Source organism: Impatiens glandulifera, chromosome 1, assembly GCF_907164915.1.
Source record: "Impatiens glandulifera chromosome 1, dImpGla2.1, whole genome shotgun sequence".
NCBI classification, from domain to species: domain Eukaryota; kingdom Viridiplantae; phylum Streptophyta; class Magnoliopsida; order Ericales; family Balsaminaceae; genus Impatiens; species Impatiens glandulifera.
Window position 1 is genome coordinate 100,382,971 of NC_061862.1, and position 19,392 is coordinate 100,402,362.

At 23.9% G+C, this 19,392-nt stretch overlaps 1 protein-coding gene across 1 annotated transcript; it reads left to right on the forward strand.

Moving 5' to 3' along the window:
• Positions 1-444: 444 nt before the first annotated feature.
• Positions 445-7,937, forward strand: LOC124938349 (bifunctional epoxide hydrolase 2-like; the record flags this gene model as incomplete). Its single annotated transcript, XM_047478774.1, has 3 exons — positions 445-704; positions 778-1,019; positions 7,588-7,937. Coding segments are annotated over 3 exons (852 nt in total), but the record flags the coding sequence as incomplete, so codon positions are not given.
• Positions 7,938-19,392: the final 11,455 nt, after the last annotated feature.

Below are 19,392 nucleotides of genomic sequence, written 5' to 3' on the forward strand. Positions count from 1 at the left end.
ATAAAAAAAATGAGAGAGTAGTCTTATATTAATTTTAAATAAAATTAAATATTTTAAATTATAAATTAATAATTTTATTATTTTAATACACATGTATCTTTTTCAAAAACATTAACAAATAATAAATAAATCCAAAAATAATAAAAATTATTTAAACCTACCAAATAAATAATATAATAATTAATTTATGTATAAATTCAAATAAGAATGTATATAGACAATATACAGAGCAAAATTATTTAATAAACACCACAATTCAACAGGTTTGATTGGGAACGATTTGAACCACATTAGACTGTTTGAGTCAAAAATACATGGACCAAATTAGACTGCTTGAGCAAAAACTACATTTTTACATTAGCTAAAACTACTACCACTTATTATAGATCTGTAAAATGAAAACGTAAATGCTTTTGAAAATAAATTGGCTAAAAATTGTATTTATTACATGTTGTGAAGGAACCTGGTGACATTGAAGCTGAGTTTGCAAAGGTTGGTTTTAAACAAGTGCTGAAGAAGTTCCTAACATTTCGCGATCCAGCCCCCTTTTTCTTTCCTAAAACCACCGATAATTTCATTGACTCGTACCACACCCCGATTGCCTTACCCCACTGGTTGTCCGAGGAAGATCTCGACTATTATGTTTCCAATTACGAGAAAACTGGATTCACTGGAGGCATAAACTACTATCGTGCTTTCAAGTTGTAAGTAACCATGCATGCATGCATTTTTTTACTGGTTAAGTATCACATCCTTATTATTAAGTAATTGTCTCAGAGATTGGGAACTGTTGGCGCCATGGGAAGGTGCTAAAGTGAATGTGCCGGTGAAATTTGTGGTTGGGGACCTTGATCTGGTCTATCACATACCACTAGTGAAGGAGTATGTACACGGTGGTGGGTTCAAGAAAGACGTGCCATTGTTGGACGATGAGATTGTGGTGATGGAGGATGTTGCCCATTTTATAAACCAAGAGAAACCTCAAGATGTCAATTACCACATCCACAACTTCATTAAAAGTTATATATAATTGACTCGACGACAAATCATTTCTTTCTGCAATGTCTCCTCCTCGTTTATGCACGTTACAGTACTTCGTCTCGATCGTGTTTGGGGAGTCTATTATTATTATTGTAATAAAGACAAGATTATTGTCACTTGATTTTATTTAATCATGTTATTACGTACAATGACTAGTTGACGAAGCTTGGCTTGAAGTGGCGTGCCTTTATAAGGCTTGTCTACTCCTCATGTATGCACCTTAGACTTCGTATTGTGTTTGGGGAGGTTATTTACATAGTCTATTATTATTATTATTGTAATAAAAACACTAGTTGGAGATGTTTTCAATTGTAATTTTATAAGGATGCTTTGTGGACAAGATTATCTTCATTTGTTTTTATTAAATCATGTTATTACAATTGAATGATTAGACGAAACTTTCACTCTACTCATCTCAAAATAAAAGGGGTACCAATAGGTTTGGTATTCAGATTTGATTATTACACTTATTATTTTTTTAATTCTTTTAAATTTGATATTTTTTTTTGGTAATAACTTGCTACTTATTTTGATTTATTTTTAATGCGGATACATATGTTATTCGTTTCGACAATTTTGTTCGACTATGTTTTATTGGGATCCATTATGAGGTCTAGAATTTCTATTAAAATCATTTTTTCGGGTGGAAATCATTTTAACTTAGAATGATAAATGAATACTTAAGATTTAAATTGTAAAGGTACAATATTTGAAGTCTTTTGACGAGAACTATTATTGAAGGTGGTGTTATGAGATGTGGATTGAGATTGAGACAACTAGACTTACTGATATCAGATTCATCTCTATTATTTTTTTTAAAAAATAATTTAGTTATAGAGAAACATCATTTCTTTCCATCCTAAGTTATAAATCATTCCTAATAATATCGTATTGACATTTTTATAATTGTTTTCTTCTATAATTTTTTTTTATATATATCATATTGACATTTTTATAATTGTCTTCTTCTATAATTTTTCAGATGGTAATACAAAATCAAAAAGTTGAAAGTCAACTAAATAATGTTTAATTTAATATGATTGAGAAGAACGTTAATAATTTTTTTGAAAAGGAGAAAAATATTAATATTTTAAAAAAAATCATTTAAGTTCTAAATTTTAATCAAAGCCTTTTTTTAAACATACTATAGGCTCGTTTTAATTTATGAGATTTAAAAATGTTTTAAATTATTTTTCTGTGGTCAGTTTTTATTAACTAGTATATATAGATATGATTTTAAAATAAATAAATAAGTCAAATTTTGTCGGTAAAGATATATAAAAATTATGTATAAATGATTAAGCGAACTGGTAGTCTGCAAAACTAACACTCTTCTACCTTTTAAATAACAATACTTGAGAAATATTCATATATTTTTTATTTTAAAATTTCAAATAAAAATCTAAAATAACCTAAAACGTGAAGTACTTATTATTTCTTCCATTTATTCTTAAAAATATAATATTCTTAGGCTCGATTAAGTTTGAATTATTTTAAAATAACTCAAATTATTAAAATATAATTATTTCACTCTCTTTTTTATCAATCGTATCACTTAATTCATTAATTAAAATACTAAAATAGTCTTTATTTTAAAATTTTATTTTATTTATATAAATTAATATATTTTAAGTCTTTTAAAAAAATAAAATAAAAAAATAATTATTAATTAAATCTTCAAAATCATTAATTATTATTATTTTTTTCTCCTATAATAGTAATAACCCAAACAAACTCTTATATATATTAATTAGTTCACGAATCTTTCTCATAATTTCTCTATCTAATGAAGAAAAATGGAGACTAATCATATGATATGATGAAAGATCACTTCATTCTTAAAGCTTGTTAACTTAATCTTTCAATTTTTCAATTTTTTTAACCACATCGAGGCAACAGGGAACTTACCATGCCGTTTCTATTTCAGAAATTTATTTGTACTACTAGTATTATTCCGTTCCATTTAATTTTTTATATATATTAAAAATATATGTTGTGTATTTATTTAATTTTATTAGTATTTGAAAAATAAATAAAATGGAACTCAAATTCCATTCATGATCAATTATGAGTCAAAAATATACATAGACTTAGATCTTGAGCTCTGGTAGTAATTTAAACATTAGATCTAGGAAGAACCAAAAGATTTGGTTCAAGGTTTAAAGGTAGTCACATTTTCAAATATTAGACTTAGATCTAGTTTGATGGAAAAAAAAAATTCAATCATATCATTAAAATTATATTTAACAAATCAGTCATTTCATAATTAATTAAAATATTTTTATTAAATATAAATTTTAAATACAAAATAACATTTTAATAATAAACCAATTAAAAACTCAAATAACTTAAATTTATTAAAAAAATATTTTTAGACAAAATTAAAAAAAATATCAAACAAATTCTTAAAATTATTTCTAAATCATGCCTGCATGTACAATTATACGTCTAGTTTCCCATTAAAATGATTATTAATTAATGCTTTATAGAATAAGTTCTTAGGTTTCAATTTGGTATTTGAATAACTAAAATAATTAAAATATTTTTTACTTTATCCTTATATCAAAAACTTTTGGATCTCTTCAACTGATTTTTAATTTATAAATTTTGTTTTTAATTTATTAATTTTTGTTATATATATATATATATTGATTTTATATTTATTTATTTAAAAACGATAATATTTTATTAAAAAAATAATAAACTCAACGAAAAAATCGGCTAAATAAGTCCACGAATTAACGTGACATTACATGTGGGCAGGAGAGAGAAAATTTTCAAAATATCCCAAAACGGTCATTTCAGAGAATTTTTTTTTTCCCGAAATAAGCGTTTTCGGGACGTGGAGACAACATGACAGGCCACATCGAATTCGTAGACTTGCTTTCGTTGAGTTTATCGTTCCTCATTTTACTATAATAGAATAAAAAATAATTTATATTTTTAAGATAATCTCCTGTTGATCCTACTTTAATAAGAATTAATAATAGTTTAATATTCCTCATAATTATAAATGTTATTTTTTTTTATATAAACTCATTATTTTTTAAGTCATCACAAATATTATATCTTTAATATATTGGTTTCATATCAAATTAATTATTTTATTAATTAAAATATTAAAATATTTTTATTTTATTTTTATAAAATTTAAATGTGAAATAAATGAAGAAAAATTATTTACAATTTAGTAGGTTTGATAGGTTAATTTAGTAGGTTTGATAGGTTGTTTTTTATGATTTTTTATTTTTTAAGTTATTTTTTAAATTATACCATTATTTTAACTATTAAATTATTAATTTTATCAACTAAAATAATCTTGTTTTATTTTTTTTTTTAAATTTTAATTTTAAATAAAAACATTAATTTTAATAATTTAAATAACTAAAAATTCAAATTAACTTATTTTTTTATTCAATTAAATTTTTGAATCAAAATTCAGAAAAAAAAAAAATAAAAAAAAAGATGAATGAGAGAGACTTGAGTGGGTCTTACATATTTAAATAATTAAAATAAGATTAAATCAAAGTTCTACAAGGGCTAGTTCTTTTCAGGTTATTTAAATAACCCGGAGAGATAGAAAAATGATTATTGATAATGATTTGTGATAATTTTGAGGAAATGATAATGTTTTTTTGGTAAAATGACTTAAAGAGTATTGATATATATAAATAAAATAAATAATTATAATTTAAAATAGAAGGTATTTTAGTATTTTGATTAATAATTTGATTAATTTAAAGGATGAGTGGGGAAGTGAAGTGACAATTGATTTGGTTGGGTTATTTAGAAAACCCAGATCCGAACGAGGCCTAAGAAATTCAAAATGTTTGCTGGCATTTTAGAGTTTCCAAATAATGTCAATTTATAATAATTTAGAGTTGGCTGTCATTTTTTTTCATCTATTTTTTTTTTAAATCTATTCTTATCTCCTTATAATTTTTTAATAAATTTATATAAAATTATAATAATAAAACATAAATTTAATATATCTCTCCTTTTTCATTTTTTACAAACAAATACAAAGTCATATAATAAATTTATTTTTATTTATTTTAAAAAAATATATTTAAAAAAATATATTTTCTAGATAACACATAATAATCCGCATATAAAAAATGTATGCAAATATTAACAACCTTGTTATAATATTTATTTTTTTAATTGTATAATTGTTAGAAATTATAATAAATTAAATTTTATAAATTTTTATAATGAATAAATTAAATAATGAATAAAAGATAAACAATAATATATATATATATATATATATATATATATATATATATATATATATATATATATATAAAGTTATTTGGGGAGGGATTGACAATTGAAAGATTTAATGTCATTTGAAAATTTGTAAGGAGAAATGATAATTAAAAGTAAAAGAAAAGAATGCGAATTGAAAATTTTAAATTTTAAATTATTGAAAATAAATATAAATAATTTTTTATATAATAATTTTTTCTAAAAATGGATATAAATTATAATAAAAATTATTTATATATATTATAATAAAAATTATATATATATATATATATATTTAATATCATATTCATAATATATCTAATTAATATCTTGATATTATATATTTTAAAATATATATTTTTTAATTTAAAAAAATTATTAATATTTAAAATTAAGTTATATATATATATTTAAATATATATTAATTATTAATTAATATTATAAATATTTGAGGTCTGTCAGTATTTTTTGTCAAGCTTGTTTCTTCGTTTTATAGGATTGTCGTGGGTGTTAAAAACAGTCTTATCTAGTAATTAGATGGGGTTCATCAAAGGTCGTCAAATTTATGATGTCGTATTAATAGTCAATTAGTGCATTGATTCAACTAATTCAAGAGGTGAAAAATGTGTTTTTGTCAAGTTAGACATCGAAAAAGTTTATGATAGTGTCAATTGAGAGTTTTTATTTGATATAATGGACAAAATAAGAATGAGTGCGAAATGGATTGGTTGGATTTGATTTGCCTTTTGAAGGTTAATTTTTCTATTATTGTTAATGGAAGTTCTGAGGAATTTTTTAAGAGCTCTAGAGGGATCAAATAGGGTGATCCATTTTCTCTTTTTTGTTTTTCATTGTTATGGAAGCTCTCTAAAAAATGACGATCTTCGCAAAAAATACTCGTAACTCATCCGTGGAGTGAGTTGTGGGTCAAGAAGATATCATTTGGCCATATCACATTTGTTTTTCGATGATGACACGCTCTGCATGGTTCATACTACTTATATAAATTTTAAACACCTTCGAGATATTTTATGATTATTCAATGCATGTTTCGGTCTTTGAGTTAATCTTAATAAATCAGACATATTTTTTTTCAAATTCTGTTTTGAATAGAAGAAGGATAAAGTTGACAAATGTGTTGGGGTTCAAAGTTAGTGATCTTCCGTCAGCATATCTTGGTATGTCATTAGGTTCTAAATTGCAATCCAAGGTCTCTTAGAACCCGATTATCTCTGAAATGAAATGTAAATTGTTTAGATGGAAAAGTAAAATAATCTCGAAAGGGGGTCGGCTAATTCTCATTAAGAGAGTGTTGTCATCTATGTCCACATATATGGTGTCGTTATTCATTTTCCTTAAGCGTGTGGCGGTGAAAATAGAAAGAATAATGTGTAAATTTATATGGATATATTTCTCATATATGTCTTTCATCTTATTATTTTCCCCATGGAATTTAGAATACTTGAAGGGTCAATTCTTTTTTTTATTCTTACCTTCTACCTTGGAAACCCTTCTTATTGGATGATCATGATACCTCCCAAAAATCGAAATTCTTGATCAATGTAGAAACAAAATTACCAGTTTTGTTCAATAAGATACCAAAGTGGATGATTGACTCATTCCATACTAGAAATAATCACAAAAAGTCCTTTGATAACACACATTCCTATTTCTCAATGATATTCCATGATCAAGATAATTGGCTGAATCCCGTGAAACAATTTCATAGAAGTTTATTGATATCTTCTTTTTACGAAGCAAATCGACTTCGATTCTTGAACAATTCACATCACTTCTCCTTCTATTGAAATAAAAGAATTATGACATAAATCAAATGTGAAATTCTTGAGTAGTCTATTTACCCTCGAATGATAAATTCCCTTAACTTAATTATTGATTAAGCAAGTAAATTTCTATGAGGATATTCTAACTTATCATTTTCATTTTGTCATCTAGTTAGTTGGGATAAAATTAAATATTTTAAAGATCAATGAGGTCTAGATATTCGAGATCTTATTTATTTTAATAAAGCTCTTTTATCAAAATGGTGTAAAAGAATTGCAATGGAGCCGAATAGTCTTTGAGCATTGATAATTAGATGTAAGTATGGTAATGATTGGTTTAGTTGGTTCACCAAAATGTCCAATTATCCAACGGGGTGTAGCATTTAGAAGGGAATTTATCCTATGTAGAAAAGTTTTCGTGAACAGTCTAGATTCGTTGTGTCAAAAGTCTAACTACAACGTATCATGAGCTTGTTTCCATTGATATATGTCTATTCCTCCTTTGTAACAGGAACCTACGAAGCTCCAAAGGAAAGAAATTCATGCAACCTGTCGGCCATACAACTAAAGAAATGGCTCAAGAGAGGAGAACAGACCTTTGTTGCAACATTGGTGGAACTAAAGCCCGAAGTATACCAAGATATTCCAGACAAGGTGGCCGAACTGATGGAGAGATATAAAGACATCATGTCGCCGGAATTACCTAAAGTGTTGCCCCCTAAGAGGCACACGGATCACAAAATCGAGTTGGAACCGGGTGCATTGGTGCTTTCCAAGGCTCCCTATCGAATGGGACCCTCAAAACTGGTGGAACTACGGAGACAGCTAAATGAACTATTGGATGGCGGTCTTATCCGATAGTCCAAAGCTCCTTACAGATCCCCCATACTGTTTCAGAAGAAGCACGACGGCTCACTAAGAATGTGCGTCGACTACAAGGCATTGAACAAGGTAACAATTAAAAACATATATCTTATTCCCAACGTTTTGAATTTGTTTGACAAACTGGCTGGAGCTCGATTATATATAAAGATCGACCTAAGGTCGGGATACTGGCAAGTAAGGGTGGCGGAGGAAGATGTCTAGAAAACTACTTGCGTTATCATGAGCTTGTTTCCATTGCTATATGTCAATCCCTCCTTTGGAAGTTAAAGATTCCATTCAATAAATCGTTCTTTGGATGGAGAGTTATTCATGGTGGAATTTTAATAAATGATATGTTCATAAAAAAAATTGTTTATAGTTAGTTGTGACAAGAATATATGTTGAATCGACAACTCACTTATTTTTGCATTGTCTAAGGGTGACTAATATTTGGAGTCTTTTGTGGAGTATTACTGAGATTAATTGGGTGATGTCTGAGTCTTTAGGTAGTTGATGAGAAGTTTGAATTGATGCGGATTATATAGTAGGCTTACATATTTGGGGTTATCATTTCAATTATTCTTTGATGGACTATTTGGTTAAAGAAAAATCATTGAACTTTCAATGATCGTAGTCGTCCGATGCGCATAATTCATAATATTATTATTATGATGTTTTCTGATATTCGTTCAGGAAAATCAGTAAAATCTGTTGGGAAGTTAATCGTTCTTATCGAGAATTTACGAGATCGATAATTTTTTCTTAATTTTTATTTGTTATTTTCATGTCATGCTTTGTCTTTGTGCTTAAACAATTTTTTTTTCATTTTTATTATACATGGACCTTTTTAAAAAAATAATAATATTATAAATATAAAAAAAATTTGAGAGTATAAACTTAATTAAATTTACCCGAATCAAAATTACCCAAATTAACGATTAAATAATTTAAAATTAAATAAGTTGAATCAAACTTACCCAATATTAACAATTAAATAAATTAATCATATCACATTTACATGTAAATAAGCTTCTTACAGTATAAATTGAATTAAACTTAATCTTAGAGTTGGTTCGGATTGAAGTCATTTGAATAACATCGAAAAAAAATAATGATTGTCTACGATTTTGAGAAGAGAATATTATTTTTGATAAAAAAATTAAAATATATTGATAAATATAAATAAAATAATAATTTAAAATAAAAAATATTTTTATATTTTGATTGTAAATAATATTTGATTTTCTTTGATTTATTTTAATAACTTAAATCGAATAAAGTCTTAATGTCTAAATTACTGATATTAAATCTTGTTTTTATTGGACTTCATTCTAATTTTATTTTTTGAACACTAATAAGACTAAATAAATATACCATATATATAGTCTTATTAAGTTATTAAAAAATAAAATTAGAATGAAGTCCAATAAAAACAAGATTTAATATCAGTAATTTAGACATTAAGACTTTATTCGATTTAAGTTATTAAAATAAATCAAAGAAAATCAAATATTATTTACAATCAAAATATTAAAATATTTTTTATTTTAAATTATTATTTTATTTATAGGTAAGGGAATTTGGTGAGGGAATAACTTGTCATAATTTTATTCGCTGAAAAAATCAAATAATTTCTCTCTTTTCTCTCTTTCCTCCTACTTTTACATTTTCCAAGCAATGAAGGTGATGCCAAGTCATTCCATCACCAAATTCCTTACTAAATTCCCTCCCTCTATCACTTCTCTCTCTCTCTCTCTCTATATATATATATATATATATATATATATATATATATATATATATATATAAAAGTTTAAATTCTAATAATAATATAAAAATTAAATTTATAAATTATATATAATATTATTATTTTATTCATTAAATCATTCCTTTTATTAATTAAAATATAAAATATAATTACTTAATTTTTATTAAATTTTAATTTTAAATAAAAAATATTTTAATAATACACTAATTAAAAACTCAAATAATAAACAATTTTTTTATCAAACAATATTTTTGGACAAAATCCAAAAATAAAATAAAATAAATCAAACAAGCTCTTAAAGTTATTTCCAAATCTGTCTGTAATTTCCCAATAAATGTTTAATAATTAATGATTCATAGAAGAAATTCAAAATCTATAGGCCCACTACGCCTAGGGCCTTGTTCGTATTGGGGTTTTTTGAAAAAATTTAAAAAAAGAAAAAAGAAATGATTAATGATAATTTTGAGGAGTTGATGATTATTTTTGGTAAAAAACTTAAAGAAGGGTATTGATATATATGAATAAAATAAAAAATAATAATTTAAAATAAAGAGTATTTTAATATTTTGGTTAATAAAATAAGTGATGTGATTGTTGAGAAGTGATTGATTGGAAAACTGATTTTATTTTGAATGAGTTTTTTAAAAAACTCAAAAAGAACACGACTTAGGATTTGAATTTAAATAATTTGATGGAGATTAAGATTATAAAAAAATAATTATTTGATTAAAAAATAATTTATAATTTAAAACATAAAATTAAAGATATTATAATTAATAATTAGATTCAGCAGCAAATAAAAAAAATGATAGAGAATTATTTAAAAAAAAGTTAAAAGAAAGTATAGACAAAAATAGGCTATTAATATGTGTGAGGGGAAGTGTTATATTTAGCAACAAGTAGGTCAACAATTATTGAGAGAGAGAGAATAATAATGGGGGAGATTGTGCATAAGAAGGTGAGAGTGAACCGTTTAGATATATAGTTATTATATAAAATGTAACTTACAAAATATATATAAATACATAAAATTATAAAATTATTTCAACAATCATAAGTGGTCTAATCATAAGTGGTCTAGCGGTTTAAGTGTTAATATTTCATACTTAAGAACTGGGAATTCCAACTTGAGTAAATCGTTTGTCAACAGGGTGATTCAATGCTTAAGATCAAGCCGAAATGTGTAATCTAATGTTTAATAATGCATCCTTGGAGACCGCAAAAATCTTCCATGAAGAGTGAGTAAAAGTCAAAAGACATAGTCGAATGCTTAAGTATGACGGTAAATGAGAGTTGTTATGATTAATAATACATCATTAAAAGATAATTTAGATGATATATATGGGTGCAAGATATTTTAATAATACATTTTTTTTTTCTTTTTAGTATTAAAATTATTAATTATATAAATATACCAAAATTCATAAAATAAAATAATTATTTATTATTTTAATTTATAATGTTCCTAAATATATGTATATTTTAAAATTAAATAAATTAGGAAAGAAATTTAACTAAATATGTTAAATTTTTTAAAGTAATCGAAGTTTTTTTTATTTATTAATAAAAAAATAAAATAAGAAATTATATACTTGAAAATAATATTTTGAATTGACGAAAAAGTTAAAAAGAAAAATATCAATATATTTAATATATTATTAATTAAAAAGATTGAAATAAAAGAAATAAATAAAATATTTATTAAAAATAAAAATAAGAACTCTAAAACAAATTATAGACATAAATTTTGACATACCCTAATTTAGCATAATATTATAATTTTAAAATAATATTTTGAATTTGTTAATTCAAAATAACCAATTTGTTAATTCAAAATAACTTAAAGGAGTAATTAAATCTTAATTAACGGTTAATTATTGAAATAATTAAACCTTAATTAGGAAAATTATTCGAAAATTTAAAAATAATTTGAGATTATAATATTCTATTTATTTTACCCAAATTAAGCAAAAAAGAAGAGGTTAAAAATATTTAATTATGATTTAATCATAAATTATGTTTAATTTATGACTTAAAATAATTAAATAAAATATATCAAAATTCTAAAAAATACCAAAAAAAATTAAAATATGAACATAATTGTTATTAGGTTGATAGAAATATTTTTGTAGAATTTTTGGTGAAGAAATTAGTAAAAAAGGGATTAAAAATCAGTTTTTAATAGCCTTTTAAATAAAAATAAAAACTGATAATCTGGTGTAGCAAGAATTATGTTTAATTTTTTGCAGCAGCATTCTGGACCATCAAATGAGCGCTCATGCTTGATCCAATAGCCACACACCTGCTACAATAGAGCTCGCACGCGCCCGCCCACACTAGAACAACTAACGGTCTAGCTAACGCATGTTAGCCTTCAACGTCCAATGCCAACGGAATGCTTTAACAATAACAGAGCGACACTCGTTAGTCAAAACGACATTGTTTCGATTGTCTTCTCGGCTAGGATGCAGGGGTCGCTATATTTGTGATCGTCGTCGGTACGATCCTTCTAGAAGCTTTAGCTTCCTCCATATTCGTTCTTATCCCTCCAAATTTCGGCCACGTCTCTGTCTTATCCTCGCCTACAAAACCCCTAGGCCTAGGTTGTACACCTTGCCCTCGAAGCAGGCTGCCACGAAGAAAATAGGATCTAGGAAAAAGACTAAAAATTGACGAAATCAAGTCGAATTGGACTTCCTCAACGATCCACAACTACAATAAATACCCCTATGGTTTCTACACCAAGACATCAAACAATTACACCATATTATAGCAAGAATCGAAGCTTGAAGATTCTGTCCAAGAATAGTTTTTGTCAAAACTGTCTTCGACAATCCCAGCCTTGATTTAGGCTTCTGAATAGTCTCTAACACATTCAAGGAGTGTTCTCATGTTGTTGGTATGAATCCAGAATCGTTGTAATTCTATTTGTAGTTTAAAATTTGAATATTTTCAAATTTCTTAAGTTTGATCGATTTTATTTGTTTTAGGGCTTGTTCATGTGATTTCTTTGTAAAGAATCATTCTCTAGATCATGTATGAACATTCTGTTGAAAAAATTCAAATCAAATCAGCTTGAATCAAGAATTTCGAAAAATTAAACTTAAAAATTTGATTTTTTTTAAATTTGGTGTTCTTGAGTTTAATCTGGGTTTTTTTGTTCATTTAGTTGATATACATGTTTGTTAATATGTTAGGATGAATTCCAAGCAACTATAACATCGTTTTGATCATTTTTGATAAAATTGTGTTTTGAATTTTTTTGGATTTTGATTAATATTTAAAAACTGTTTTAATACTTGAATGAAATTTTTGGTTGGTTGTGTTCAATTATATTCATCATTTCAAATCTAATGGGAAAAAAAGTAGTCCTTGTTATGGCCTAATTTAAATGATCCTAAATTTGACCTAAAATTTGTTTTTTAAAACTGATCTCTATAGAGATTCATAAATCGTAATTTATGTTAGGGTTTTATTCTTCATGATCATATGAACTAACTATATCTTACAGATCATGAATGATCTGAATCAAAAGTTATAACTCCTGTAATTTTGACCAATTCAAGAACACATCGGTCCTATAGGACCGGTGTTCTTAAGTGTGTTCTTGAGAAAAAACCGAGAGCTAGGACCGAGCACCTCTAGTCCTGACCGAGACCGAGGACCGATAGAATTTTGCATAGGACCAAGACCAAGGAACGATGTTCTTGAGTCAGGTTCGAGACCTAGGACAAATGTTCTTCAGCCTAGGACCGAGTTTTCTAAAACTTAGTACCACGTTTTCTAAAACACTAGGACCGACGTTTCTAGCCTATGACCGATAATCTTAAACCCTAATACCGGTCATCTAAGACTTAGGACCGAGCCTCCCAAAGCCATGACCGGTCCTCACACTAAAGAAACGATGATCTTCCGTCCCATAACCTTGTGCTCTGAATCCTCCTCGACCTGGACCGAGCACTTCGAGCCTAGGTAGGCTCAAACTGAACCCAAATCCTATAACCCCGGTCCTAGGGTATTTTTGGTTCCACTTTTTAAAATCCAAAATTATTTTTTCTAATTTTGGAACCCTCTACCCGCTTTCAAATAATCCCGAGGTACGAAAATGATTTTAAATATTTCCAGGATGTCTCTCAAACAAATATTTTGAATAAAGCCCCGTTTTTTGTTTATTTCTAAGCCTAACACGTCATTTTCTGATATTTCACATGTACTCAAACGAATACTACTTCGCACTCGCAGGTACGCCCGTTTAAATAATTTTATACAATTTTATAAATTTCTCATACCGACCCTTGTTTAGGACCCCGGACTTATAAGTTGAAGTAAATGTTATAAATAAATCTTTTGTCTAGCTAGACTTTTGGAAAATAAAACAGTTCTTTAACGGGCACGAAGAACATAGCGTGAAAGCTTTTCTTGAGTGTAACTAGAAAACGAACCCCCTTTATAGAAACTCTAGTGTTTTCACGTTTTTACACGTACACCACTGATTTATATTTAAATCCCAAAACTCAAGTGCAATGCTACATTTTTGTAGAAATCAAGTTAATAAATAATGTTTTATTTAAAAGAGATTTTTTGTGTGTATATACATTTTGACAAGGCTTAGTCCAAACTTTGACTTTTTCGTAAATCCATCTCCCGAATCCCAAGGGTAGGGATTCATGGACACGAATATTTAAAAGGAAAAAACACCAAAGGGCCGCTACGAGACCGATTTGGGCGGCTACAAAATTAATTAAAAACTTTAATAAAAATATTAAAAATATATTTAGTTAAATATGTTAAGTTTTAAATTTATTGAGAAATGTATTTAAGACTTATTTATTATTATAAAATAACAAATTAAAATACTTCTAAGAATTATTTTTTATTAACATATATATATTTTTATTTAATTATTTATATATATATATATATATTAATTTTAAATTATTTATTATTATAAGAAAAAAAATTAAAACATTGTATGAACACCTTTTTTTATATTTAATTATTTTTTAATATTTGTACAATTATCTATTATAATAATTTATTATTATAAAAAACAAATTAAGACATTGTATACAACAATTTTATTAGTATGTATTTGTTTTAATTATTTATATATATATATATATTAATTTTAAATATTTATATATTTATCCAATTATTTATTATATTAATTTATTTGTTTTAAATAATTTATTATATTCAATTTATTTTTCTAATTTTGATAAAGGTCAATTCTTACTAAATTTAGTTATTAAATAATTAAAATTATTATAAATATAAATAACTTAAATAAATTAGTTAAATGGTTTTTTAAATAAATATATAATAATAAAGAATATTAGACCCAAGTAAAACTTTAATTGATTGGTAATTTAATTCAAAATTAAATGTTTAATATTTTTTTTTCAAAATTATTTTTGTTCTTACCTAATTAATGTTGTCAATTTATATAATTGATCAGCTTGTATTATAAATTTTTTTTAAATGTTTTTCAAATTTTATAAATTTAAAAATATAAATAAACATTAGATTTGAATTTAATTTAATTTTACAAATTAAAAACAATTTAAAATTTTAAATAATATTATTTTTATTTAAAATATTAATATATAAATAAAAAATTTGTTTATATTTTTACCTGTATAAATTGATTGTTACTTTCAAATTAAGAAATTTTAATAAGTGTTATATATTATCCTAAATTGAAAATTTAAATTACTAGTTAATTCGGGTCACCGATGATATAATTTATTATTTAATATAACAATTACGTATTTACTTGATAAATATTATTTAGGTAAAAAATCTGACTTAATTAGATAACTTATTACTGTTTTTAACTTGTTAATATATATATATATATATATATATATATATATATATATATATATATATATATATATATATATATATATATATATATATATATATGTATATATATATATATGTATATATATATATATATATATATATGAAAATCAAACAAGATACTATTTTGAATCCTAACAAAATAAACGTAAAATAATTTGTATACTTTCTCTATATGTACATTTAAAAATTATAGTCCTATGAGTTGGATTAATATAATTAAAATTTAAATTCGAAATTAAAATTTTATAATTATAAAGAAGTCGTAAATTTAAATAAAATTGTAAACTAAATAAATTATTATTATTTAAAATTTATGATTTTATGATTTTATAAGTTTATAAATCATTTAAATTTTAAGTTTTTATACTATTTTATAGAAATAAAGTAAATTTATATTTACACATTAAAAAAATATTATTTATTCAAATAATTAAATTAATGTAATTAATTTTATTATAATGACTTCTTAGTGTTATTAGTTTGTTATTGTTTTAAAAATAATTTTATATTTAATTATATATATAATAATAATATATTAATATAACAAATTTAAATAAACTTTAAATTTTATAAATTCATACCTTAACAACTATTTTAAATAAACTCTGCTTACATATTACTTAAGTTGAATGATTCCTATTCTATTATGGAGTTATATTTAAAATTATTTTATTTCATAATTACCTCTTTAAATTAGAGAATCTTAATAAAAAAATCAAACAAAATACAACATGACTCCTAACAAAATAATTTGTATAGTTACATTTTTTATATTAATTATATATATAATAAATTAATTTACATATTAAGTATTTTAAATATATTTATTTATTTAATTTATGTAAAACATAATTTTAAAATAATTAATTACTTTCACACTTAAAATTTAATATTTAACATAAAATCAATATCCAACATTCAATTTTATGTCCATTATTATGGATTTATGCTAGGTTTTATTTATTCATATATATATATATATTTATATTATTGATACTTTTAAAGTGAAATACAAGATACATAGTATTTTAAGTAAGACATAAAGTATGGAGTTTTGATTTGATGATTAATATAATGAAATTTTTATTACAAATAACTTATCTAATACATCTGGATAGACATTTCTCCAAAATATTGAAAATGGAGATGAATAAGAAACAAATATATATATATGTTGAAACAAGGTCGGACTCCTTTAAGGAAATATGTACTATAACGTCTTTCACATTGAAAACAAATTAAATCTTATATAATAATTGTTATAAAGAGCATGTTTAATTATAAGTAACAAACATATTAATATTTACGGCATATATAGATCACGGTGATCATTATCTGTATTATACTTTACATACTGAATATATATCTTCTTTAATCAAAAAAAATTGTTGGAAACTAAAATAGTAAAAAAAAAAAATTATACACAATCAATTTGTGAGAGTTTTATTCGAAAATAAAATTGAATCTTAATTTAGAAAATATATATTGAGTTGTCTCAAATCTGTTAAAATATATATATATATATATATATATATATATATATATTATCTTAATTAGTCTTATTATGTAAATAAAAATTAAAATTAGTTTGATGCTGTATACATGTAATGACTGTATCCATTAAGGCACTGCCACCTTCATCTGTACAAAGAGAATAAATCAATAAATAAAGAAATTGATCCTTCACTTTTGTGTATAAGTGTCATTTTATGAGTGAAATACAAACATTGCATGTATGGGTAACATCGAAATAACAATGTTATCAATATATGTAGTGCCTTTATCCATTAAGAAAGTGCCACATGTATAAAGAGAAAAAAATTAACAAATGATGGAGGGGATGCTTCACTTTTGTGTATAAGTGTTACTTAATGAGTGAGATACATGCACTACATGTATTGGTAGCATCAAATTAAGGAAGGTGATGTTTCACTTTTGTGTATATGTGTTATTTTATTAGTGGAATTCATGCATTACCTGTATGGGTAATATCGAGATAACAATGCTATCAATACGATGCTTCACTTTTGTATAGGTGTTACTTCATGAGTGAAATACAAGGACTATATATATTGATAGCATCGAATTAACCCTTAAATCCTTTGATGAACTTGACTTTTAATTTCATATTTTATTTTCTCAATTTTATAATATCCTTGCCTTGTTATTACATGGTAATTATATACCACATTCTCTTTTTACCCTTTTTTATTGCCCCACATATAGATATAGATAAAAAAAATATTTATAAATTAAATATAATCAAATAATAATTAATAATTTTTTTTGTGACTTTCATTAATCAAATTATTTAATTTATTAATTAAAATAATTTTTATTTTTTAAATATTTTATTATTATATTTTAATAGATTTTAAAGTTTGAGCCTTTTTATATTAATTATTTGAGAATAAAACAAGCTTTCTATATAACAAAAAGTGATTTGTTGTAAAAATTGATTTTTAAATGGCTAATTGCATTATTATCTTTACGTTTGGTATCTCATACTCATAAATTAATAATTAAATTATAAAATATGTAAAAGTTGGTATTTTGGTATTGAATAATGATGAAGATCGAATTTTTTTTTTTAAAAAAATGTGTAAAGAATGATGTGTCATATTTTAAGGACATTCAAAATTTAATAAGAGAGAGAATTATTAAAAAAAAAAAATCAATTAGAATATGATAGATTATTTTCTACATATTTTTGTCAATATTTTTCTTGTTCTATATATTTCTCTGTAGTATTATTTATATTGAAAAGTATAATTTGATTATTGAGAGGAAATCAAATTAGATGTTAGTTTGTTTTTTTTTATAAAATCTTAAAATTTCTAAATGATATAAGCTCAAGATTTCATATTAGTTTTTAATGGAATTTTACAAAACAAAAAAAATCCAAACATTCAATCTAACATCTTTTTATCAATCAAATTGTCCTATAAATATATAAAATACTAAACATCTCATTATTTGAATATTTTATTAATTATTGTAAAAAGTAATTAAGTAAATAGTCTTTTTAAAAACTAATTCTTTTAATTTTTACATCAAACAAAAATTTTATAAGAAAAAACGTATTATTCTTAAATAACCAAACATCAAACAAGCTCTTCAAAAATTACCCAAAAGAAACTCACAATCCAATATTATTTTAAATAAAACAAAGTTTATTTAAAAAAAACCACTGATAAACATTATTATTTTCTTATGTGAATATGATAGAATAATACTAAACTTAGTTAGTGGGTTGGATTGGGTTTATTTAAATAAACTTTAATTTATTTATAAAATATTAAGTTGAATGATTTTTGAATATGTGGTTTTTTTCTATAAAAATATTTTTAAAATATTAATATATAATAATAAAATAATGTTTTGATTATGATTTAATTATAAAAAACCAACAATGAGATTAGTTAGAAATCATTCAAATTAGGAGTTGAATTCAGATCGATTTGAAAATGAAAATTTTCATACAATGAGAGTTTCTATTTACAAGAATATACTATTTTTTCTCCAATTTTATATCCAGTTAAAACAGCTCAAAACAAAAAAGAAAATATTCATCCGATTTAGTTTGTACAAAGTTGTTTGATTTACTATACTTAATCACTTAATGTCATATTCCCAACTCATTTAAATTATTCTACCAATCAAAGAAATATCACACTCTTCATAACTTGTATAAATAAAAATAATATATGTGACCCTTATTAATAAGTAAATAAATAAGTTTTATTGAAACTAAAATTAATTGAGTCATCTATATAGAAAAGTGATAGAATAACAAACATTTCATCATCATCGATC